The 23,396-nt window shown below is 37.3% G+C and overlaps 2 protein-coding genes and 1 long non-coding RNA gene across 4 annotated transcripts in view; 2 read left to right on the top strand and 1 right to left on the bottom strand.

Annotated features, from left to right (window-relative positions):
- LOC115418151 (low-density lipoprotein receptor-like) overlaps positions 1-15,423 on the top strand; it is a 90,023-nt gene extending 74,600 nt beyond the window's left edge. The window contains exons 10-14 of the mRNA XM_030132525.1: positions 1,269-1,410; positions 2,299-2,484; positions 4,433-4,578; positions 8,052-8,213; positions 15,043-15,423. Coding sequence (XP_029988385.1) covers positions 1,269-1,410; positions 2,299-2,484; positions 4,433-4,578; positions 8,052-8,087 — 510 coding nt within the window. The 3' untranslated portion in view covers positions 8,088-8,213; positions 15,043-15,423. The remainder of the gene's footprint in view (positions 1-1,268; positions 1,411-2,298; positions 2,485-4,432; positions 4,579-8,051; positions 8,214-15,042) is intronic.
- The window catches only part of LOC115418150 (potassium voltage-gated channel subfamily V member 2-like), a 29,213-nt gene continuing 11,994 nt past the window's right edge, over positions 6,178-23,396 (top strand). Inside the window, exons 1-2 of one of the 2 annotated variants that reach the window (XM_030132524.1) lie at positions 6,178-6,188; positions 21,706-23,188. In XM_030132524.1, the coding sequence (XP_029988384.1) occupies positions 21,926-23,188 (1,263 nt within the window). In that variant the 5' untranslated portion in view covers positions 6,178-6,188; positions 21,706-21,925. Of the gene's footprint in view, positions 6,189-21,655; positions 23,189-23,396 lie in introns of those variants that run through there. The other variant, XM_030132523.1, reaches the window with a different exon arrangement.
- On the bottom strand, positions 14,666-15,120 carry LOC115418152 (uncharacterized). The gene is made up of 2 exons (XR_003935267.1): positions 15,035-15,120; positions 14,666-14,989 (listed from the first exon to the last, which is right to left on the bottom strand). It is a non-coding gene; the product is annotated as an uncharacterized LOC115418152 (long non-coding RNA).

Genomic DNA, 23,396 nt, shown 5'->3' with positions numbered 1-23,396 from the left:
TCTTTCTTTGGACAAAGTCGACAAAGTTTGTTCAGTTTGAGAAATTTTTGAATTTTTGACGAATTTTATAACACAAAAAATTGTCCTTTACATATAATGGTCCATATGTTGATGCTTATAACATGTAAATGGTTACAGATATCAGTATAGTTACTATTGATCACTGATAGGAAGTCATATATGGACTTTGAAAGAGTTGAGTTTTCCTTCAGTGAAAGTACCGCCCACTTCTGTTAGGAGACTGATCTGCATCCAGCAAGGTTATTATTGTTAACGAAAACTAACGAAATGACGAAAACTAGAATTGAAAAAACATTTTCATGAACTGAAATAAATAAAAACTCTAATTAAAAGAAAAAAACAATAACTGAAACTGTATTGTGTCCTTACAAAACTAAAGCGGATAAAAATTATGGATAAAATTCTCGTAGTTTTCATCTTTGTCAATGTCGGATTGATATGAAATAGATTTATTTCACTTGAGCAATTTTAGCTGCTGTCACCATACGACACCTTTTGGTCCGTCACTTGTGTTCACTGTGGTTTCCAGTCGTCTTCTGGTCCCCACTCTACCTGGAAACATGGAGACTAAAGTTGGGAGAAAGCAGCAGAGTCCTGTCTGGGATTTATTTGAATACGACGACAGAGAAGAAGAGAAAAGAGACCACTGAACTAAAACTAATACTAAAACTAAGCATCTAGAAGAAAATGAAAACTATCAAACCTGCTCTAAAAACTAATTAAAACTGAGTTAGAGAAAAAAAGTCCAAAGTAACTAAAACTAAACTATAATGAAAAATCCAAACCTGTTAGAACCTTGGAACCACTGCACTATCAGGTTTTAATCTGTGGTCTTTTTTTTTTATCACTGTGTATTATGTCCCACTGTTTTATGCATATTTATGGTACTTGTCGAACCTGTTTCTGTCTTATAATCTAATCATGCTTTTAGATGTAAAGCACTTTGGGCTTCTTGATGTTGTCGTAAAGTGCTACAGAAATAACCTTTGATTTGAAAAAAGTCCAAACTAACTAAAACTAAACTATAATGAAAAATCCAAAACTATAGAACCTTGGTGTCCAGACCACAGGACTGGAACATAGACAGAACCTGCCAACCTCACAAATTCAACTTGTTATTGATTTTTGATAGAACATGCCGGTGAGATACAGGGACGTTGGTCCTATTTTTTTTTTTTTTTTGGTTGCTGCTTCATCCTGGTGGTGCTGATGAGTCTCCTCCTGCTCTGTTCTTCTGTTTTCTTCAGGGGTTTGTTTACTGGACTGAAGAAGTTACACAAACCGTCTGCAGAGCAAACAAACACAACGGCGCTCAGTTCACGGTTCTGCTGAAGAACGTCAGCTCTCCGGGCGACGCCGTCATCGTTCAGACCGCACTTCAACCACACGGTACAAATGATGAAACGCTCGCCCCAGTGTCTAAACGCTCCAGGTCCCTGGACAGAGCATTTAGTGTCAAAGTAATAACTCTGGGGTTCTTTCTGGACTGTCACTTCCCTCTGTGTCCTTATGCAATCACTTCCAGTTTTGTGCAATAACCCTGTAAAATTGTGAATTATGTGCAGTAAGTTGTGCAATAATCCACAGTTCTTACAATAACGACGCAATATTTATTCAATATTTATTCAAATACAAATGCTCTATTTTTGATCGACTCTCATAGATATACACACTGTTAATACAGTTATTATTGTAAATATTGTGTCTGTTCATATTTTATGTCTATTTGTTTTCATTCTTAGTTCTATTCTTATTTTAGTTTTGTTAAATTTTATATTCTATTTTCTTATTTTCCTTTTTAGTTTTTGTAATTTTATATTTGCTCTATTCTTATTTTCTGATGTATTGTTTTGTTTTATTCATATTGTTGCACTGACGGAGGCAGTACTCCTAATTTCATTTAACACACAATGACAAAGGCTGTTCTATTCTATTCTATTCTGTTCTATTCCGTTCTATTGTGTTCTATTCTATTCTCTGTTCTATTCTATTCTGTTCTATTGTGTTCTATTCTATTCTATTGTATTCTATTCTATTCTATTCCGTTCTATTGTGTTCTATTCTATTCTATTGTATTCTATTCTATTCTATTCTATTCTATTCCGTTCTATTGTGTTCTATTGTGTTCTATTGTGTTCTATTCTATTCTCTGTTCTATTCTATTCTATTCTGTTCTATTGTGTTCTATTCTATTCTATTCTATTCTGTTCTGTTCTGTTCTAGATACACCCTTACATCTCCTGACCTTTGACCCTGACTAAATCTTTTCTTCCGTAGGTCAGTCCACCTGCGGCCACATGAATCGTGTGTGTCACCACGAGTGTGTCGTCGACCTGACGTCCCAGACGGTGAATTTCAGCTGCGTTCATCCAGACCGGACAGAGGAAACCCCCGCTGTTTCTCGAAAGCTTCCTGCGTCGTCTTTATCTGATCCTGCGTTTGCTGGAATCCTCGCTCTCATCAGTAAGAGTCGCGTTGTTTCCGGCCTCATTCATTCATCTGTTCCAGAATGAGGCGTGCAGTGATTTTCACTGACTTTGAGTCCAATTTAAAAAATACAAAATATATTTAAAAAAATTACATGAAAATATTTACATTTACAAACTGTCCTTTAATTAAAACTGTGAATAACCTGAACAAATATGAACAAAAGAGATCATGAAATTTTTACAATATTTTGCTTTTTACCAAATGTTTTGTGCATTTATAGATCCACTGTAATTTATAAGTTGTAATGCACTTGTGTAAATAAGCAGAGGTATAATACTGATAAAATTGCATTTATTGTTCATGAGAAATGTCAGGTTGTTCATGTTGTGTTCAAGTACAGTTTGTAGATGTAATCATTTTCATAATGTAATTTTCCGTTTTTTATGTTATTGTTTTACTGGTTCGACCCACTTAAGATCATAATGGGCTGAATGTGGCCCCTAAACTAAGATGAGTCTGACCCCCTGATCTATAGAGTTTTAATAATTAATGCTTAAAGGAGGCAAAGGATAATGTCTAACCTTTACATTCCTGTCTGTTTTACTCATATTTTCAGTATTGGCACCTAAAGTATTATTATTCTTATAAACCAGGGGTCATCAACTACATTTGTTGAGATTTGTTTTTGTTTTTTTTGGGTTTTTTTTTTTTTGAGACGCAGCAGTGAGTCTGTTTACATGCGCTTCGATGTCCACTTGCTGCCTGAAACATCCACCCACAGACATGTCCCACGTAACCCTTTCATGCATGAATTATGAGAACATTAGTCAATATTTTTTTCTTGAGTGTTTTTATTCCTTGTTAGGCATGAAAAAAACAATGCAAGTGAAATTTTTTATGACCCTATTTTTTTATGGCGTTACAAAAATGTCCACTCAGCTGGACACTATGCATTTGATTTTTGAAGCAAAGAAACATGTATTTAAAACACATTATCAGAAAGTGATAAACTGTGTGAGAACCATGAAATAAAAACACTTTTAAAGCCACTAATGCTGTTTTATCACATTTTATCATACTCTAATACTAGTTGTTACTCAATTCATGGAGATAATATACAAAAAAAATGATTAAGAAAACTGTTAATTACAGTCTAATAACAATTAGCTATTGATTTACACTAAAACATATTACTGCAGATCAGGTTTATCAAGAACAGCAAAGTTTTTTTTTTTTTCCATTTTATTTATTTAGACAAGGACAACTTTTTTTTGCATATTATCTCCATGAATTGAGTAACAACTAGTATTTGAGTATGATAAAATGTGATAAAACGGCAAAATCCACATTAACCTTAAACAGGAGTGCTGTAGTGTTCCAGGTTCTAACACTAGTGCTCATTTCCACCTGTAGTCCCTGAACAGGCTGATGTTCTCATGAAAAAAACAGACATTAATAAAAACTAAAACCGTAAAAAAAAACAGTAAAAAATCCATTTCTATAACTCCATCTATATAAAATATTCATTCACATCCAGCCATTCACTCTTATTGGTCCCACTGCAGTCCGTCACACACATTAATGGTATGAATTACAGTGGTTGGGATGGTGCGTAAGCGTCCACTGTGTCGGCTGATATGGAACTAAAACAACAAAACCCATGAATATACAAGAGAACAGCTGGAGAAGAACTGTGCACTGGAGTGACCAGTATGCATGAAAGGGTTCAATGACATAAACAACATTAATAACACTGTACCATCAGGATGTGAGGACAGATGGGTGTATGTTTTCTAAACTCCAGGGTGAACTGAAGTTTCTCTGCTGCTTCTCAGTCTGAGGTGGATGCATCCAAACGTCTCCCGTGGGTGAATGTGCTGTTATTCCAGTCACTCCCTGCTGACTCATGCATATGCAGTCAGCGTCTGCACCTCCTAAACCCTGAACACCCACAGACATGACTGTTCTCCCTCTTCCACAGTGTTCCTCAGTGGGCTTCTGGTGGGCGTGGCTCTGTGGTGGTGGAGAGAGGAGTTCAGACCCTCCAGGACCCTCATGGTGCAGAGTTTGTCCCTTAAAGAGTCCCGGGACCTGCTGATCCAGGACCAGCCCACGTGTCCTGCCAAGGTTGGACACTCAAACACACAAAAATACGCAAAAATCTCCATTAGACGATGAGAGACGAGTGAGTGCATGGACACGAAGGTTTCAGTCGAATGTTGTTTTTGAACTGTCGTGGTCATTCTGTCAAATGATTAAAGTTTTTAATAAGATTAATCACAGGGTTGCTGTGGATTAATTTCAATAAATCACAATTAAATAACATTACTTTTTTTATTAGCTTACCGGCCGACAGGCCGTATACTATTGTTGTCATGCGGTGTCCGGCGGCGGTGTCTGTCGTCTGTTACAAAAGTTTCAATCGTCGTCTTCTCCAAAACTCCAGTTCTGATTGACTTCAGACTTGGTATACAGCTTCTGTATGATGATGTCAACACAAGGTATTGAAATTATTTTGATCTGGATCTGATTCTGGATTTGGTGCGACTTTGAAAAATGTTCCCATTATAACAGATAGGAAGTGGATTGATCCAATAAATCAGTATCAATGTGATCAAGTGTGAATTTGAATTTTTTACAGATCTGATTGGAATATGAGCAAAACATGGGCTATTTCTGTAATAGAATAAATACACAGAACTGGGGGAGAATAAATGGATCTGGATACATTTCCCAAAGCTTTTAATATGGCTGGTAAGATACAGGACCATTGGTCCTATTTTTAATCTTTATTAATCACGTTTCATTCTGCAAGAGCAAACAGACGCAATAAAGAAAGGAATATATCTGCACTTAATGTGTTTGTCACAAGCTGGGCGATGTGTTAGCTGAAGTGCTAGCAGAACACCAGACTAACGTATGCTTTGTGTTAGTGGTATTTTAAGATGAAAGTGCTTTGATGAAAAGAAAAGTCCTTCCTGCAGAGTGTGTAGAATACTTAATGTGGGTCGACTGTTCTGTCTTGTTTTTTTTTTTGTCCTTATATTTCCATTCAGAGGACAGTGTGCTGTTTAGTGTCTTCCATCTTTATGGGTTGGTTCTGCTGCCTGTCACTACAGATCAGCTGACCATTTGTTCATACGTGACGTTAACTCTACTTGGACAAACTGACACAAATGTGTTTAGAGTCATTCTGTGCTGCCGATGAGTTAATTGTGTTAAAATTTTTAATCAGATTAAACATGATGTTGAATTAATCTGTGTTAATGCATTAATTTTGACAGCCCTTGTATATACTGTATATACAGGGTGTCCCAAAAAATGTATACACACTTTAAATAATTATAAAGTAGGTGTTTATTAAAATTCATTTAATTTTCAAAATTATATCATTTATCCATTTATCAAGAGTACATTTATAATCTTCGTTCTCAGGATCTTTTCTTTTTGTCTGTTCCTAAAGTTAGAACTGAACAGGGAAAAGGCCTTCAGGTTCGCAGCTCCATTCACCTGGAACGAACTACAAAAAGACCTGAAACTTAAAGATCTGGTTTCATTGGACACTTAAGAGGATGTTGTGTGACTTAGAGAGAGACACATCTGGCTGCAGATGTTTTGCCCGACGCACTTTATCTTCATCTCGTGGGCACTTTTTGCAAAATTGACTTTGGAAGGTTTGACTTCACTGTGTTTTTACGTACTGAAAACTTGTTTTTGTTTTATGTATGAAAGTTTGTGTCCGTAACTATTTAATGAACTGCTGCCCGTCTTGGCCAGGACACTCTTGGAAAAGAGATTTTTAATCTCAGGGAGCTTTTCCTGGTTAAATAAAGGCCAAAAACCAAAAAAGTGATAGAATTTACAAACATCATTTTATTGTTTATCTGTTCCACCTGCTCTCAGACTGACGTCCGTTCTGGTCCAGACACTGGAAGTCTAGTGGTGGGAGGTCTGGTGAACACAGAGGGTATTCAACCAAACCCTCCGTCCTATCCACCTGTTTGTCCAGTTCTCCAGACCTCACACCACTAGACTGTTTTTCATGGGGATCCCTAAAAGACACAGTCTACGCTATGAGACCTGCAACAGTCACTGAACTGAGATCAGCCAGTGAACGTGAATGCACACAAACACCAGTGGAACTGTTGGTATGTGTGTGATTCCACTGGTTGGCGTCGTCAGCAGAGTCTGGACCAGAACAGACATCAGTTTGAGAACAGGAGGAACAGACAAAACAATAAAAGGATGTTTGTAAATTCTATTACATTTTGAAAATTAAATGAATTATAATAAACACCTACTTTACAATTATTTGAATTGTGTATATATTTTTTGGGGACACCCTGTATATAGGGATATAGCGATATGAAAATTTCATAACACGGTTATCATTATTATCATGGTATTGTTGAAACTGTGCTCAAAATGTTCAAAAAGTACTAATACACACTGAAATAATTTAACCAAGTTGTATTTTGAGAAAAAAAAAAGAACTAATAAAATAATTGGTACAATGTACTTTCTGTTGCAGAAATATTAACCCTTAGTGGTCTGAGCCTATTTTGTCTGTTTTTCAGTCCTTTTGATTTTGCCTTTATATAGTATATAAACAAATGTTTACTATAGCCATGTTTGGGATCTGTTTTTCAGCACAACTTCATCTATATCAACTGCCTATTATTATTTTTTTTCACTTTAATCTACTATAAAAACATAAAAGGCCAAAAAACACAAAAAAATGTAAAATCTGATTTGAAAAATGTCTATAATTTATTGCATAAATAACACACAGATGCTTAACGAACCTTTTCAAAAACTTCAAAAGTGAATATTGGTTCCAAATATTAGGTGTAGAAAATTAAAATTGTAATAAATTAAAACTATACTCAAATATTTGACATAAAATCATATCTTTACATAGGAGTTTTCTCTAGAAAAATGCAGTAATCAACCACGGTTATCCTGATAATTAGAATTTAAACAGTAATACTAACCGTTGGCAATTTTACAGCAGTTTATCATTATACTGGTAATCGTTACATCCTTACCTGTATACACACACACACACACACACACACACACAAAATTAGAATGGCAGTTAGTACAGTATATGTGCTATAAGATACAGCCTTGTGCCGCCGTAAAAAAAACCCATTAAAAACAAAACAGCTTTCACTGAATGTAGGTCGAGGGAAATCCAGGTGAATGAACTCCAGGCCGGTATCACAGTGGGATTAAAGGGGAGCTGAGGTGACTCCTGGCTCAGATCAGGATCCTCAGGATAACCACCGTGGTTTGCTTCTTCCTGATGGAGTAAAAAATAACACAGTCTGTCCTAAAATAGAGAAAAAGTAGAAGAAGTAAACAAAACAAGTAGCTGATCTGAGGTTTCTGGTTGGAAATGTTTGTTTTTCTTGACAATCACTCCGTTACCATAGTAACCAAAGTCGACGCATCTTCAGATTTTTAGGTGAATACCTGATGTCGCCTCATGTTTTGTGTGAGTTGTGTTGTGTGAGTTCCAGATCAGCCTCCTGAGCAGCTGTGTCCAGGTCAGGGCTTTATGGAGCGTCTCTAAGCCGTGTCCTCTCACCCGCCAGGAAACGCTGCTTAAGCTGGACTTGGACGGCGAATGAAGGCGTGGCTTAGATGGTCAGCTGACCGGGCCTCACCTGCCTCCATCCAGACTCTGACCATCGGACCGACAGCTGGATACGAGCCAAGCGCAAACCCAGGCCCCGCCCCATCCGGCGCCCTCCCAGGTCAAATATCAGAGTTTAGATTTGGAGGAAAACTGCTGTTTGTCTTCAGTTTTTAGGAACACTCGGTGCTTTGGGCCCCGGTCACCCCTGATCGATCACATTAAACTGAGCAGCGGAGGAGACACATTTCTGGTCCAAATGAGCAGATGAATCTCCGTGTGTTCTGCCTTATTTTTACTGTTTGAGGCATTCTGAACAGGGCTGGGTATCACACAGAAATACTGATATGGTACCGATATTGGATTTGATACCAGTTCAATAACAGAGACAGATCAATTAATCAGCACCAATAGGACATTTTACAAACTCGTGTGTCAATAGATGTTAATATTCAAGTCCTCAAGTAGATTTTATGTTGCCTTTGAATTCATTTATCATTATCCAGGGGAGTGTCCGAGGAAATAACCAACAAAATGAACAAAAAGCGAAGCAGAAAACCAACAGAATAAATAAAAATAACTAACGAAATCAAGAAAATCAACAGAAATGATAAGCAAAATGAATAGAAATTGACAAAATAATTAACAACATGAAGGAAACAAGTGTTAAAATAAGTAGAAAAAAAGCAAGATAATCAACAAAATAAATAAATTCACAAGATTAAAAGAAATTGACAAAATGAACAAATATTTCCAAATTAATCAACATGAAGGACATAAGTGACAAAATAAGCACAAAAAGGACAAGCTAATGAACAAGATAAAAGTAATTAACAACATGAACAAAATAATCAGCAAATGAACAAAAATTGCCAAATGAATCAACGACATGACAGATATAATGGACAAAATGAGCAAAAAAAAACCCCCAAGATTAAGAATAACTAACAAAATCAACAGAAATGAACAAATCAAAAGAAAAATGATCAGCAAGATCAACAGAAATTAGATAAATATTCCATATTAATGACATAATCAACAAAATTAGCAAAAAAGAACAAGATAATCAAAAAGAATTACAAAATCAGACAAACTTTAAAAAAAATAAAGAGGAACTAAGTAAAATGAACAGAAATGAGCAAAAAAATCAACATTTAATGAAATAATTAACAAAATGAATGAAATGGAAAAAAATATTTGGCAAATTAACAAAAACAATTGAAAAAATTAACAAATAGTTGTAAATGGTTCATATTTGTGCATAATGTGTTTTCATCATATGCGACATCAGCTCATTAATCAGCCTTTTTTAATTTTTTTTTGCTCCAAACGCTCATTAATGTATCCACCGTTAAAAATCCACCAGTGTTGATGCTTAATATTCTGGTTTAATTTCATCACACATATAATGACGGTTTTGGTTAATAAGTGACTGAGCATGTATAGAAGTCTGTTTGTGTGAAATGGTTGCAAACTATAAATGACTATTAACCTTTATTAATGGTTTTGTTAATGATGTAAACTGACGGAAAACAGTCGTAAAGTGTCGTAGATGAACCGGTCCAGTGTTTGAACTGTTCGTCTGCTTCTGTTAAAACATCACGGCTGTTGTTTGGACGTTAAAAACAGTTCACTCTTCATCATTCAGCCCAGGTTTCAGTTCTCCAGTATCATTTTATCACTAAACGCACTTTTACAGATAAACACCTGAGCCTTTTCACCTCGTCTTTAACCGTCCAGTATCCAGACCACCTCATGGTAACGTCAAAATGCAGTTCATACAGTTTGTCTTTAACATTTTTTTGTATTTCATCAACTTGAGCCATAAACAAAAATACCATATACTCAGTAACTGTCATATTTTTAACCCTTTAAATGCCATGTTTGTAATGTAAAAAAAAAAAACTAATATATTTTGTGGCGCAAAAAACACACTTTTTTTGTCGATATACTACAAAAAAATTGGATTACTTATTTATTTATTTTTTTCAGCCTTGCATATGTCAGTGATTTACAGCAATATTAGTTAATATGCTTTATTAGTTTTTGTGCTAAGTCAAATGTTAAATGCTGAAATGTCAATGTATTTTTATTTTTTTTTTACTCACTTGGATGAAGGGTGTTGGTAAAGGAATTTTCCATAATTGTGCAGCGCTGTAGTAATATCAAAATGTTTTTTTATTCAGTTTCTAACTTTTTTCTTTTTTTAATATTTATTTGTATTTCATTCACTTGAGCTGTAAACAAAAATACTCAATAATTGTCTCATATTTTTTAACCCTGTAAATGCCATGTTCGTAATGTAAACAAACCATATTTTTTGCTGCAAAAAAACACACAAAAATTTTAATATATAAAAATTTAAATTGATGATTTTTTTTTTTGCAGCCTGGCATATGTCACTGATTAGCAGCATCGTTGGTTAATTTGCATTAGTATCCTTTGTGCTAGGTCAAATGTTAAACGCTAAAATGTCAGTGTATTTCTTTTTTTTCTCACTTGGATGAAGGGTATTACTGTAGTAATTTTCCAGAATCTGTGCAGCTCTGTAGTAATATCAAAATGGTTTTTTTTATACAATTTCTTTCTTCTTCTTTTTTAAATTTTTTTTTTTTTTTGTATTTCATTCACTTGAGCTGTAAACAAAAATACCAAATACTCAATAATTGTCATATTCTTTAATCCTTTAAATGCCACGTTTGTAATGTAAACAAACCATATTTTTTGATACAAAAAACCTTTATTTATATATATATATATATATATATATATACAAATTAAAATTTGATGACTTTTTTTTTTTTTCTTTTTTTGCAGCCTGGTATATGTCAGTGATTAACAGCAACATTAGTTTATATGCACTGTTCTCCTTTGTGTGAGGTCAAAGGTTAAATCTGTCAATGTGCATTTTTAGTCACTTTGGAGAAGGGTGCTAGTGTCGTAATTTTCCATTGTGCTGATTTTCGCGGCTGGGTCAGAATTTATGGAAAAATGAACAACTTTTGACTTCAAATATAGACTGTGAAAAATAATATGACCTTTTATAACATAAAGTGCATAACATGCCCACAGGGATACCGTTAAGTGTCGGTGCTGATTAGATTTACTGATTCTGTATTGGAATCTGGTATCAAACGCTAATTTTTGATGCAGTTAAAACCATTAATGTATTTACGTTGGATACCCAGCCCTGGATTTGCTTCGTACTTTTCCTTTATCATGTTTCGGGCCAAGACGAACGGGGAAAATGTGATTTACGGTGATTTTAATTGAATTGCCGGCCTGCTTGCACTTACTGTACACCCATAGCGTTTGTGGAAGGTTCATGTCAGCTCCATGAAACCACAGTTACTGTATTTCCTCAAACAGTTTACAGACGTTTATTTCTGTGAGCTGCAGGAGAACGAGGAAGTACCGGGCCTTTATTACAGGGAAGCCTTTATTTCTAAATATCGTTTTCCTCGTAGCATAATTACATAGTACTATTATTGTTATTGTACTTATGTTGCATTATGTGCTTGTTGAATTTTGGTTTTGGTGTTGTGGTGTTGAGTGTATGTACATCCTGTTTGTTCAGCCAGTTGTGGGAAGTTGTGGTGCTTTGTTTTTATGTAGTTAAAAACCCCAGGAAGAGCAGCTGCTGTGGTGGGCAGCAGCTACTGGATCAAAACACAGTAATGTTCCGTCAGAGAGTGAACTTTAATTAGTTGCCATTCCAACATTTATTTCAACATAAAGTAGCTCCTTGTTTTGGATGATCCCTTATGGTCCGACTAAAGCAAATTTATTTAAAAGTAATTAAAAGTCTTTAAAAGTAAAAATGTGGGTCATTTAGCAACAATAATCTGTCAAATTCTCTCTAAAATGTCCCGTCAGAGAGATTTCCAATATCGTGTTTTGATCCTACTGGGGATCTAAACTAATAAATAAATAAATAAATAAATAGCTTAAATCCTATTTTTGGCCAAATGGTGATATCTGCATAAAATGAAGCAGCAGTACAGTTACAGATATCCAAATTTAGCCAAAAATGACTTGTGCAATGATGCTATGAGGCTAACGATATGTTTAATAAGTAGAAATGGTCATATTTAGCACCAAACACCGTCTTGGTCTGTTCCCTTTTGCGATGTTGCGTGCTTTTAAGACAAACTTCCTGAACTCTGTCGAATGTAGAGCTCTTCAGCATTTCAACAGATAGGACTCGATTCTTTTTTATTGTGCAGACACAAGAATTTATCCTTATTATTTGTCACCCATGGCTAGTTTTGAAATAGTTTTGGGGTATTTGAGGAAATACAGTAGACTGTGTGGAAACAAAAAAACAGATTGTGCCTCTGTGATGAATCTGGAGTCGGATATGGTAAAATCGGTAGCGCTAAAAGGTGCCTTATTTAAACCTTTAGGGAGGTTAAATCTAGTATTTCAGTATATTTCCTTTGAATAAACCCTTCATCCTGTATCTAGTTTTGATTCAGGATGTAATATGCGCACAATGATATGCAACATGTAAAGAACACACTGCAGAGATGAATGATTAAAAGAATAATAACTCAGAAGCTTCATATTAAGTTGAGCTCTGATACAAAAGCTTGGAGTGTCTTTCTGTAGTGCAAAAGTTTATTTTTGGTCTATTTAGATTTATTTATTTTTAGATAATAGAACAAAGCATCAAGATTTACCTGCATTTTCTACAACATGCTCCCAGAAATCACTCGTATGCGGGGAAAAAAACAAAAAACAAAACTATATGTCCTCAAAAAAAATTTTCATATATCTGTTTTCAGTCCGATCTACACATTCTGCTTCTTCTCATTCAGTTTCCATTTCATCAATATTTACGTTAATGATGTCAGGATTTCATTTAATACAGAGGAATTGCAGTAAAGTCAAAATAAGTCTGTGTTATAATGTTTATACAAAAAGTCAAACCAACGCTTTCTTTGCCTAAATCTGATCAAATGTGTTGCAGATGTAACTGCTGAAGACCAACATTGTAAAGTACAAGGTAACTTCCTCTTCTTCACTTGTGAAATGCGATCTGACTACTGATAAGAAACCACGATGACGGATACTAAAATGAAAATGTAGTTTGTGTAAGTAGTGATAATAAATAATAAAATGCGGTTTTCTTGTGTGTGTGTGTGTGTGTGGGGGGGGGTCTGAGCTCCAGGGGACCGTTTTGACGAAGCAGGATCAAGGTCTGATTTCAAATTCAGCTCAGGATTTTCAGAATCAGGAAGGTGGTTGACTTCTTACTGGGTGAAATCGCCATGGTAACGGTAAGAAGGCAGGTCAAAACGTCAATGATAAGATTCTTTAGACCACGATTTATGGTTAAAAAAAAAAAAAAAAAATCTCAAGCTCAAACAAAAGAGTTACAAACCATCTAAAGTCTTTGGTATTTCTTTGTCATACAGACTGAAATATTTGAAAATATTCGACAGAGAGTCTCGTTACACTGTAATTTTTAAAAAATATTTGCTGTCAACTTGCTTTCCCACTTAACGGCACCAGGGTCGAGCTACAATAATTTCCCTCAAATTGTTTTACACAGATTTAATTCTGATAAGAGAAGATTTTTTTCATGCTTTAACCCTTTCATGCACAAATTATGAGAACCTTAATCAAAATTTTTTTCCTGAGTGTTGTTATTCCTCTTTAGGCATGAAAAAAACAATGCGATTGAAAATTTTCTTCCGAAAAATAAGTTAAAAAAAAAAAAAATAATAATAATAATAATAAAAAATTCTTATGAGTGTATTTTTCATGAAGTTGCAAAAATGTCCACCCAGCTTGACACCACACGTTTAATTTTTGACGCACAGAAACATGTATTTACTGATTAATTGTGTGAAAACTATGGGGAGGGGTTGTGATTCTGGGGGTTTATGCTCAGGAGAGATCTACATAATGTTACCAATTCATGCCAGAAAAGATATGTAGTGTCTTAAAACTTTAATAAAGATATGTGTGAAAAAAAAAAGAAAAGAACAACAAAAGCCATGAATATACAAGAGAACAGCTGTAGAATACCTGTCCACTGGAGTGACCACTATGCATGAAAGGGTTAATAATGATATTGATCAGAATATAACTAAAGAACTAAAGTAAAGGCCCCTTAAGTCCACAGTAACATGGGGTTATTATTAAAGGTGAATAATTTAAGATCTCAACATGTTGTTTTATTATTTTCCAACTAGATAAATAATCACCTTTTGGACTTTTTGTAGCTCCGTATTTCAGGCTTGTATAGTCTATACACTGAATATAAATAATAATATGCAATAATAATAGAATATATGAAAAAAGTACAATTACATCATGAAAATTTGAATAACCTGAACAACCTGAAATTAAGAATATTAAATGCAATTTCAACACTGTTATGTCTCAGCGTATTAACACAACTCACAAATGCACAAAACATTCAGTAACAGGCTGAATATTATTAAAACTGCACTTATTTGTTTTGACATTAGGTTATTCACATTTGTTCAAGTTACTCACATTTTATTATGTAAAGATGGTTTGTGAATGTAAATATTTTCTTGATGTAATTTTACTTTTTTCACATTAAACCCAAAACAAACTTTGGAGTTTTGACCCCCTTGGCTGTAATTATCTTCAGTGTAAGTTTTGCACTAAAGGGCCGGATTAGGCACTTTGATGGGCCAGATTTGGCCCGCGGACCATATGTTTGACACCCCTGCTTTATAATATAAGACTATAGCGGCCTTAAAGGCACTATTACATAAAGTTTCATTGTAATTATTAGTCAGATCCCATTCTATCTTATTAATGTGATACTGATCAGAATATTAACTCTTACATGAACTTCTTAAATTGCTTGTTTCCTGATCTTGTTTGTGATTGGTCGTCTGATACTGACTCCGCCTTTTTTTTTTTTTTTTTCTCTCTCTTTTTTCCAAACATATCCACATATCCAGAGTCCTAAACCCTGGAAAACCACCTTCATGATGATTCCACCCCTTAGCTGAATAGAACTAACAGATCCTGGATCCTGGTCTTTCGTGATAGCGTCCCCTGGAGGTACAACGGGAACAAGTGTGTGTGTGTGTGTATATGAGACGCTGGTTATTGATGATGTGAATCTTGTTTGGACTTGGTTAAGTTCAGCCTTTTTCTGTAATTTTTGCGAGTAGACATATTCTGTCGGTTGTAAATCTGTTCATGTGCTGAAACTTCTGAGGCTTGTGGTTGAAATTTATTTTAATGGAGGGTTTTTGTTTTTTTTTTGTTTTCCTGTACGTGCACCTGGAATTAAACTTTACTACTGTTGAAGAATCAAATAGAATACTGTCTTTGTCCTATATATTGTCGTCTTTACAACATGTTACGTCACATTTGCCAACAGCTGTGGATTATCCTCAGCGTACATTTATTATATATACATATATTAGGCCTGTAACGTTACACAAAATTTTCAGTTCGGTATGTTTTCAGTTTTCAAAGCCACAGTTCAGTTTTTTTGGTTCAGTACGGGAAGAAAGAAAACCCCTCAAAATGGTTATTAATGCAATTATGAATTTTTTTTACATTTTTCCCCCAATTTTTGGAGACAATAGAATATAGAAAAACAGGAATAGTATAATTCTGCTGCTACAAATCAAATGGAAAATAAAATAAATGATTAATATTACTAAATATATTTTAAACATTAGTATTGCACTTTTCTCTGAAAGGTAGTTTCGAACAAACAAGAAAAATCTAATCCCAGTTCTGTCAGTTCACATTCTGCAGAAAAATAACAAAAAATTCCACATGAAGTGAAACATTAACAAGAGGACAAACTGGTATTCTGTTGGAACAAACTGAAGAGAAACACTGACAACACAGTGAACCACATGATTTATTTTAGGACAGAGAACAAACTGTTTAGGACACTGTGTGTATTTGTGTGTGTGTGCACGAGGGATTTTTTTTTTTTTTTTTTGTCGAAGCCGGGGGGTGGGGGGGCGCACAGTTCTATACCTGGGGGTGTGGTCCAGAACTAACATAACAAACGCTGACATGAAATGAAAGTGAAACTTTACGTACTTTCAACGTTTATTCATTCCTCTGTTATACAACGTGTGACAGACAGACAGACAGACACACAGACACACACACACACACAGACAGACACACACACACACACACCGACAGACAGACAGACAGACACACACACACACACACACAGACAGACAGACACACACACACCGACAGACAGACAGACAGACACACCACACACACACACACACACACACAGACAGACAGACACACACACACACACACACAGACAGACACACACAACACACACACACACACACAGACAGACACACACACACACACACACACAGACAGACAGACAGACAGACACACACACACACACAGACAGACACACACACACACAGACAGACAGACAGACAGACACACACACAGACAGACACACACACACAGACAGACACACACAGACAGACACACACACAGACAGACACACACACACAGACAGACACACACACACAGACAGACACACACACACACAGACAGACACACACACACACAGACAGACAGACACACAGACACACACACACACACAGACAGACACACACACACACACACCGACAGACAGACAGACAGACACACACACACACACACACACAGACAGACAGACACACACACACACACACACAGACAGACAGACACACACACACACAGACAGACACACAGACAGACAGACACACACACACACACACACACACACACACAGACAGACAGACACACACACACACACACAGACAGACAGACACACAGACAGACAGACACACAGACACACACACACACACACAGACAGACACACAGACAGACAGACACACAGACACACACACACACACACACAGACAGACAGACAGACACACACACACACACACAGACAGACACACAGACAGACAGACACACAGACACACACACACACACACACACACACACACAGACAGACAGACAGACAGACACACACACACACACACACACAGACAGACAGACAGACACACACACACACACACACACAGACAGACAGACACACACACACACAGACAGACACACAGACAGACAGACACACACACACACACACACAGACAGACAGACACACACACACACACACAGACAGACAGACACACAGACAGACAGACACACAGACACACACACACACACACAGACAGACACACAGACAGACAGACACACAGACACACACACACACACACACAGACAGACAGACAGACACACACACACACACACAGACAGACACACAGACAGACAGACACACAGACACACCACACACACACACACACACACACACACAGACAGAGCTAGTGTCAGTGTTTTAAAACTACCACAGTTCCTAGGGGCCAAACAACGTCCGTCTTCTCTCCGTCTCTTTCCTGGTTGTTGTCTTTCACCTGAACCTGAACTGATCCAAACTGGACTGGGCTGATGCTGGAGGGTCTGCAGTCTGTTCCTTCCAGGTTCACATCAGATTTGTTGTTTTTTTTTAACCTTATATCAGCTGCTATTTCATATTTCGGGTCAATGTGCACATCCTTCCATATGTCCGTGTGAAACTTGCGCGGATTTAAAGTTCCGCATCGAACGACATCTTTCATTCCTTTTTCTTTTTCTCATCATACTGTGCTGTTTCGGTGCAGCTGTGTACCGAACCGAACAGGTGTGTACCCAAACGGTTCAGTTCGGTACGTGGACCGTTACAGGCCTAATTAATACCAAATATGTATCCAAATATACAAATAACAGAAAAGGTAGAACAGCTTCTTTTGCCTTATGCACCATTTTTCCTCCTCTGTTTCCCTCAAATAAGCAACGAACAAACACCTTTGGTGATAGAAATGACTGTAAATGAGCATAACATACGCTCCACCATGCTGGTTTATATACATCTAACTCCCACAATTCCTTGTACTCAGGCAGTTTGATGTGATTTGCCTGGAACGCTATGAAGTCGTGAGTCGTGGTTTGAAGTCGTGACTACCGGCCTGGAACACAGCATAATGTACAATATCTCTGTTAAATAAACCAATAAAATAAATAAATAAATAAATCCTGTGTTGGCTGAACCCAATCAGCACGGAGTTAGCCTTTTAAGTTTTCAGGGCCGTTTGGAGCACCTACCCTGAAGCAGGGACTCACTTGTGCAGTAATGTTTTTCAACCTTGGGGTCAGGGCCCCACGTGGGGTCGCTTGAAATTTCTGGTAATTGATAAAAATAGAAATTTACTAATAAAAAAATCTATGGTGAGTTGACAGAGACAATCCCAATACGTAAAAGACAAACTGTGGTTGTGAAACTGCAGCACTGTGGTTCTGTTTATCTGTCAAATGTTCACTGTGGTCAGTTTCAGATGCTGCAGCTCTTTCATAATTCATAGTTTCAGTTCTTGTTTGTTCAGTATTAATTGTCCTCCTTGTAAATCACAGCTGGACTGACTGGACAGATCCTGACCAAGGAAAATAAAGTTCTCCCTTTGTGCAGTAATCTACACCTGGATTTACTGCCTCTGTCCACAATAATAGACATTATATAGACTAAATGTCATCTAAAATTAACGTTTATTTACAACATAGTATAGCAAACTATTACATGATCATAAATTAATTTTAGCAAACAAAAAAAAAACAGCCTCATTTTAAATGTCTTGGGTTGCCAGAAATTTGTGATGTTAAAATGTGGTCACGAGTAAAAAACGGTTGGAAATCACTATCATAAAGGCTCATGTAACTGAATCCACAGGGGAGGTTCCTGTAGTGGAGACTTGCACCAAAGGCCCCGCCCCCATAAAACTACCCCGAAGTTCCTGTGGTGGACACGTGCCTTAAGAAAGTGTAAAAAAAAAAAAAAAACTACCAGAAGAGCTGAACTTTATTTCAATTTTAATTGATAAGTACAGGATGTAGGTCACAGTAAAGGTATAAAAAGTTCTGAAATGATTTACCTTGGCTCATTTTAACAGGCGTGTGTTTACCTTTTATATCCACTGTATCATATGAGTTATGGGATAAGATTAGAACTGGTGAAAAGTTGAGGTGGATGGTGTTGACCAAACCGACCAAGTCACAAAAACACCTAATTGGACATGTGAGCTCATTTGTTGAATTATGGATGCGAGTGTGTAACCATGCGACTGACCTGCATAACCACACAGTTAGATTATTAATCAGATGAAAAGCCTTCTGTAATCACACTGGTTGACCTTAATTAATCGATCGACCTTCATAAAAATCACTGGAGCGGTAAAGCATCTGATATATCGAAGGAAAGTCCGTGAAACTCCTGTCAACGGGTAAATCAGTGACAACACAAGGAATAAGGAAGCAGTAAGGAAAATGTGACAAAAAGCTCTGAGAGTTACACCCAACGAAAGCATGTAGGACCGGTTCAAAGTAAAGGAGCGAACAGATGCACAGAGGACAGGTACAGTAGGCAGTTCTGCAGAACGGCTCTATTGTTTGTTCATAAACTCTTGTGCGTCGGACTCTGCCTGACCTCTTAAACTCAGAATAAAGTTAAACTCTAAGTGTTGGAGCTGGGTGTCAGATCACCACAAGATTTGAGTTCTAACAGTTGAGATAATATTTCATCTTTGAAGTTTATTCTGTTCTCATCAGATCAAATGCAAGATTCTTCAGTTTTTTGCTGATTTAACCTGTTAAACCCTGACCATATTTTCAGGGAAAAACCCTAAACAGACAAACCCAAAGTAAATGAAGAATTACATCACAATAATAAGGTTCATATGGATGTTCTTGGTGTCTGTGGACATTTACAGACCTCACAGAATCTATTCCCATTGTCTAAAATATTGTATCTATTACTCTGCCTGAGTAAACTGGAACAAACTAAAAGAGAAATTGGAATTTTTTATCCTCGCCTGTTTTTTTTTTTTTTTTTTTTTGGCTGGATTGACGATGATATGCATAAATTAATTGTTTGTGTCGGAGATTTTTAATAGTGTATATTTCACCCCACAAAGATTAAAAATCGTGTTTGAACATTAAAGTTTGCACTAAAATACACTTTTGATGTACTTTAATTAACATTAGGGTCTAAACTTTGAGCAAAAGTTGAAAAAAACATCCATTGTCCTGATTTATTCTATTTTTATAGTAGATGAATATAATATAATTTTTTCAGCCCACAGGCGGGCTGATAAGGCTATGCATCTTTTAAATATTGAACATTTTATTTTAACCCTTTCATGCATGAATTATGAGAACCTTTGAAGAAATTATGAGTCGAAGGAATCAAATTCTTAGGGGTGACGATAGATGAGCAGATCAGCTGGAAGCCACACATAAGATATATACAGTCCAAATGATCAAGAAGCATAGCAGTATTAAATAAAGCAAAACAGGTTCTGGATCACAAATCACTCTGCATTCTCTACTGTTCCATGGTTCTACCATATATGAGTTACTATGCAGAGGTTTGGGCCAAGAACTACAACAGGACAATCCATCCACTAATTACACTGGTCAACAACAAATGTATTGTTTCAGTTTTTTGAGCTGATTTAGGATCATTTTGGTGCTGAATCCAAAAATCACATTCATTTTGCTCAATCAGGTCAACTTTCTGAACTCTGCTCCATATTGGCTTTTGAACATTTTTGCTTACATTTATGGGCATTTTCACATCATCTGATACAAAATTCCTTCATATTTCTTGCAATAAACGAGTTCTGAAGATTTTACTTTTTTCCAATTTATGATGAATGTTTTTTCTAATATTACAGGTGAATGAAATGGTTTCGACTAGAAGATCTTGCAAAAATAAGCCTGACGTATTCTGCTACGTCTGCGGTGAATACACCATTGTACCTAACAGGAATCCTGTTAGAAAAGGATTTTTTTTCTCTTAAAACCTATTTTGGGTGAGAACTATATAAAAAATCAACTGATAAAGTCACAAAAATGTCATCAATTTTGTGAGAAGATCAGATTTTTCAAAATCAAATTAGCAAAAAAACCTGACCTGATTGAGGAAAACAGAAGTCATTTTTGGATTTAGCGGTGCAAAATGGTCCTGATTCAGTTGAAAAAACCGAGACAACTTGCAAAAAACATTTTTTTGTAACCCAGTGTAATCTCTTGATGTAAAATTCTACGTCAATGAGGAAATGAACAGATTCAGTGTGTGATTTTAAGTGATGTGGTAAAATTTAAGGCTGTCCAACTCCGCTCTCCATGGTGGCCACAAAAAAAAACAACAACTTTCTGACACTGTCGAACCCTGGTGAGCTGTGACTGAAACACCTTCTGCAGCAAAAAAACACTGAAATATGAATCTCCTGTTTCTCCATAAACCTTCCACATTGGAGGAAACACTCAGATGAAAACACAAGTCACAACATAAGGCCTCAGATGACCGTTTGTCTAGTGAGTGCAATCCTTAAATTAACTTTGTTCCTTAATCCCCCCACCCTGCGACGTCTCCGAGTGCTTAAGAACTTGGAAGGGCACCAGTCAGATCAGTTAACTGGATCAAACCCTCGCTGCTCGGTGTTGATCTACCACTCTGATGTGTCGTCTTCTCAGTGGAGTTGCGTGTTCACCTCTTTCTGCACCTCTGGACGACAGCATGAGGAAGACGGGACAGGAAGAGTCCAGTTCCTGCAGGACCAGATGGAATCCATATGATGATTTAGCGAGATAGTGGTGGACGTCCATTTCCTGGAGTGTTTCCTGTTATGCTGCTTTTCCCTTTTTTTGCTCGGTTTCATTGACTTCCTGCTTTGACAAAAAAAAAAAAAAACAGTCGCTATGGCTTCAACCAACGCCGACACGAGCAGATGTTTGCAAACTCGCCGTTCTTCTATCAACTGTCCGTCGCAGGGTGTGAAGGACGGCAGAACTTTCCCTTTTCCCTCAGAGAAAACTGTCAAAGCGTGGAGCTCGATGGATGATCTGGACCAGCCCAGATACAGAACACATCACCCAGAAGCACAGGACAAAACCGGAGACCAGCGTTTTCTGATCGTTAACATCGGAGGGAAAGTGTTCCACATCCCCAGGCGCTGCGCTCTTCAGTATCCCAACACCCGGCTCGGATCGTTGGCCCTCTGCAAAGACAAAACGAAGCTATTCCAGCTGTGTGATGACTACTCCATACGCAAGAATGAGTTCTTCTTCGATCGGGATCCGGCCTTCTTCCACCACATCTGCCACTTCTACACCAGCGGAGTTCTGTGGGTCATCCGCGAAATGTGTCCCATCAACTTTGAGGAGGAGATCGACTACTGGGGCCTGAGCCTGAAGGACACTCAGTTCTGCTGCTGGATGGTGTTCGAGGAGAAGGTGGGCGAGGTCAAGGACGGCCTGAAGGTGGAGAGGGAGCTCCTGGCCGAGATCGAAACAAAGTACGACGACGAGCGTTTTAAGGACATGCTTTTCGGGAACACGAGGAAGACTCTGTGGAACATGGTGGAGGATCCCTACTCTTCGATCCAGGCCAAGGCTTTCACCGTCTTCTCAAACCTGTGTGTGCTTTTCTCTATCGTCGCAATAGCGCTCAATACCGTGGAGGAACTTCAGAGCTATAAAATCAACGGTAAAACGCATATGGAATGGGTGGAGATCTTCACCATCTTCTTCTTCACTTTCGAGTACCTGATCCGCCTTTCCACCACCCCTGATATCAAGATGTTTTTGAACTGCGGGCTGAACTTTGTGGACCTGGTGGCCGTCATGCCTTATTTTGTCCAGATCGTCTGCGAAGCCCTTTCAAACGTCGAGGACTTGAGCGCGCAGGAAGACCTGAGGACCATGGCTCGGGTCAGCAAGGTCAGCCACGTCCTCAAAGTCCTCAAGCTGCTGCGGATCTTTCGGATTCTGAAGCTGGCCCGGCACTCGACCGGCATGAAGGCGTTCGGGTTCACTCTGCGGCAGTGTTACGAACAGGTCTCCTGCATTTTCCTCTTCATCGCTTTGGGAATCTTCACCTTCTCCGCCCTGCTGCACTCGGCTGAGAGGGAGACAGAGGGAACCCCCATCAGCAGCATCCCATACGCCTGGTGGTGGGCGGCGGTGAGTATCTGCACCACTACAAACCATGGCAGATGGTAATTTATTACATTACAGTAGAGAAGATTATATTTTCTTACATTACATTATATTAGATTACATTACATTACATTACATTTCGTTACATTAGATTTTATTATATGATATGATATTTTATTAGATTAGATTAGAAAAGATATTTTCTTAGATTAGATTACATTACATTATATTA

This window comes from Sphaeramia orbicularis, chromosome 4, assembly GCF_902148855.1.
Source record: "Sphaeramia orbicularis chromosome 4, fSphaOr1.1, whole genome shotgun sequence".
In the NCBI taxonomy this organism is placed as follows: Eukaryota; Metazoa; Chordata; class Actinopteri; order Kurtiformes; family Apogonidae; genus Sphaeramia; species Sphaeramia orbicularis.
The sequence above is the reverse complement of the archived record's forward strand: the minus strand, read 5'-3'. Positions and strand labels throughout refer to the sequence as shown.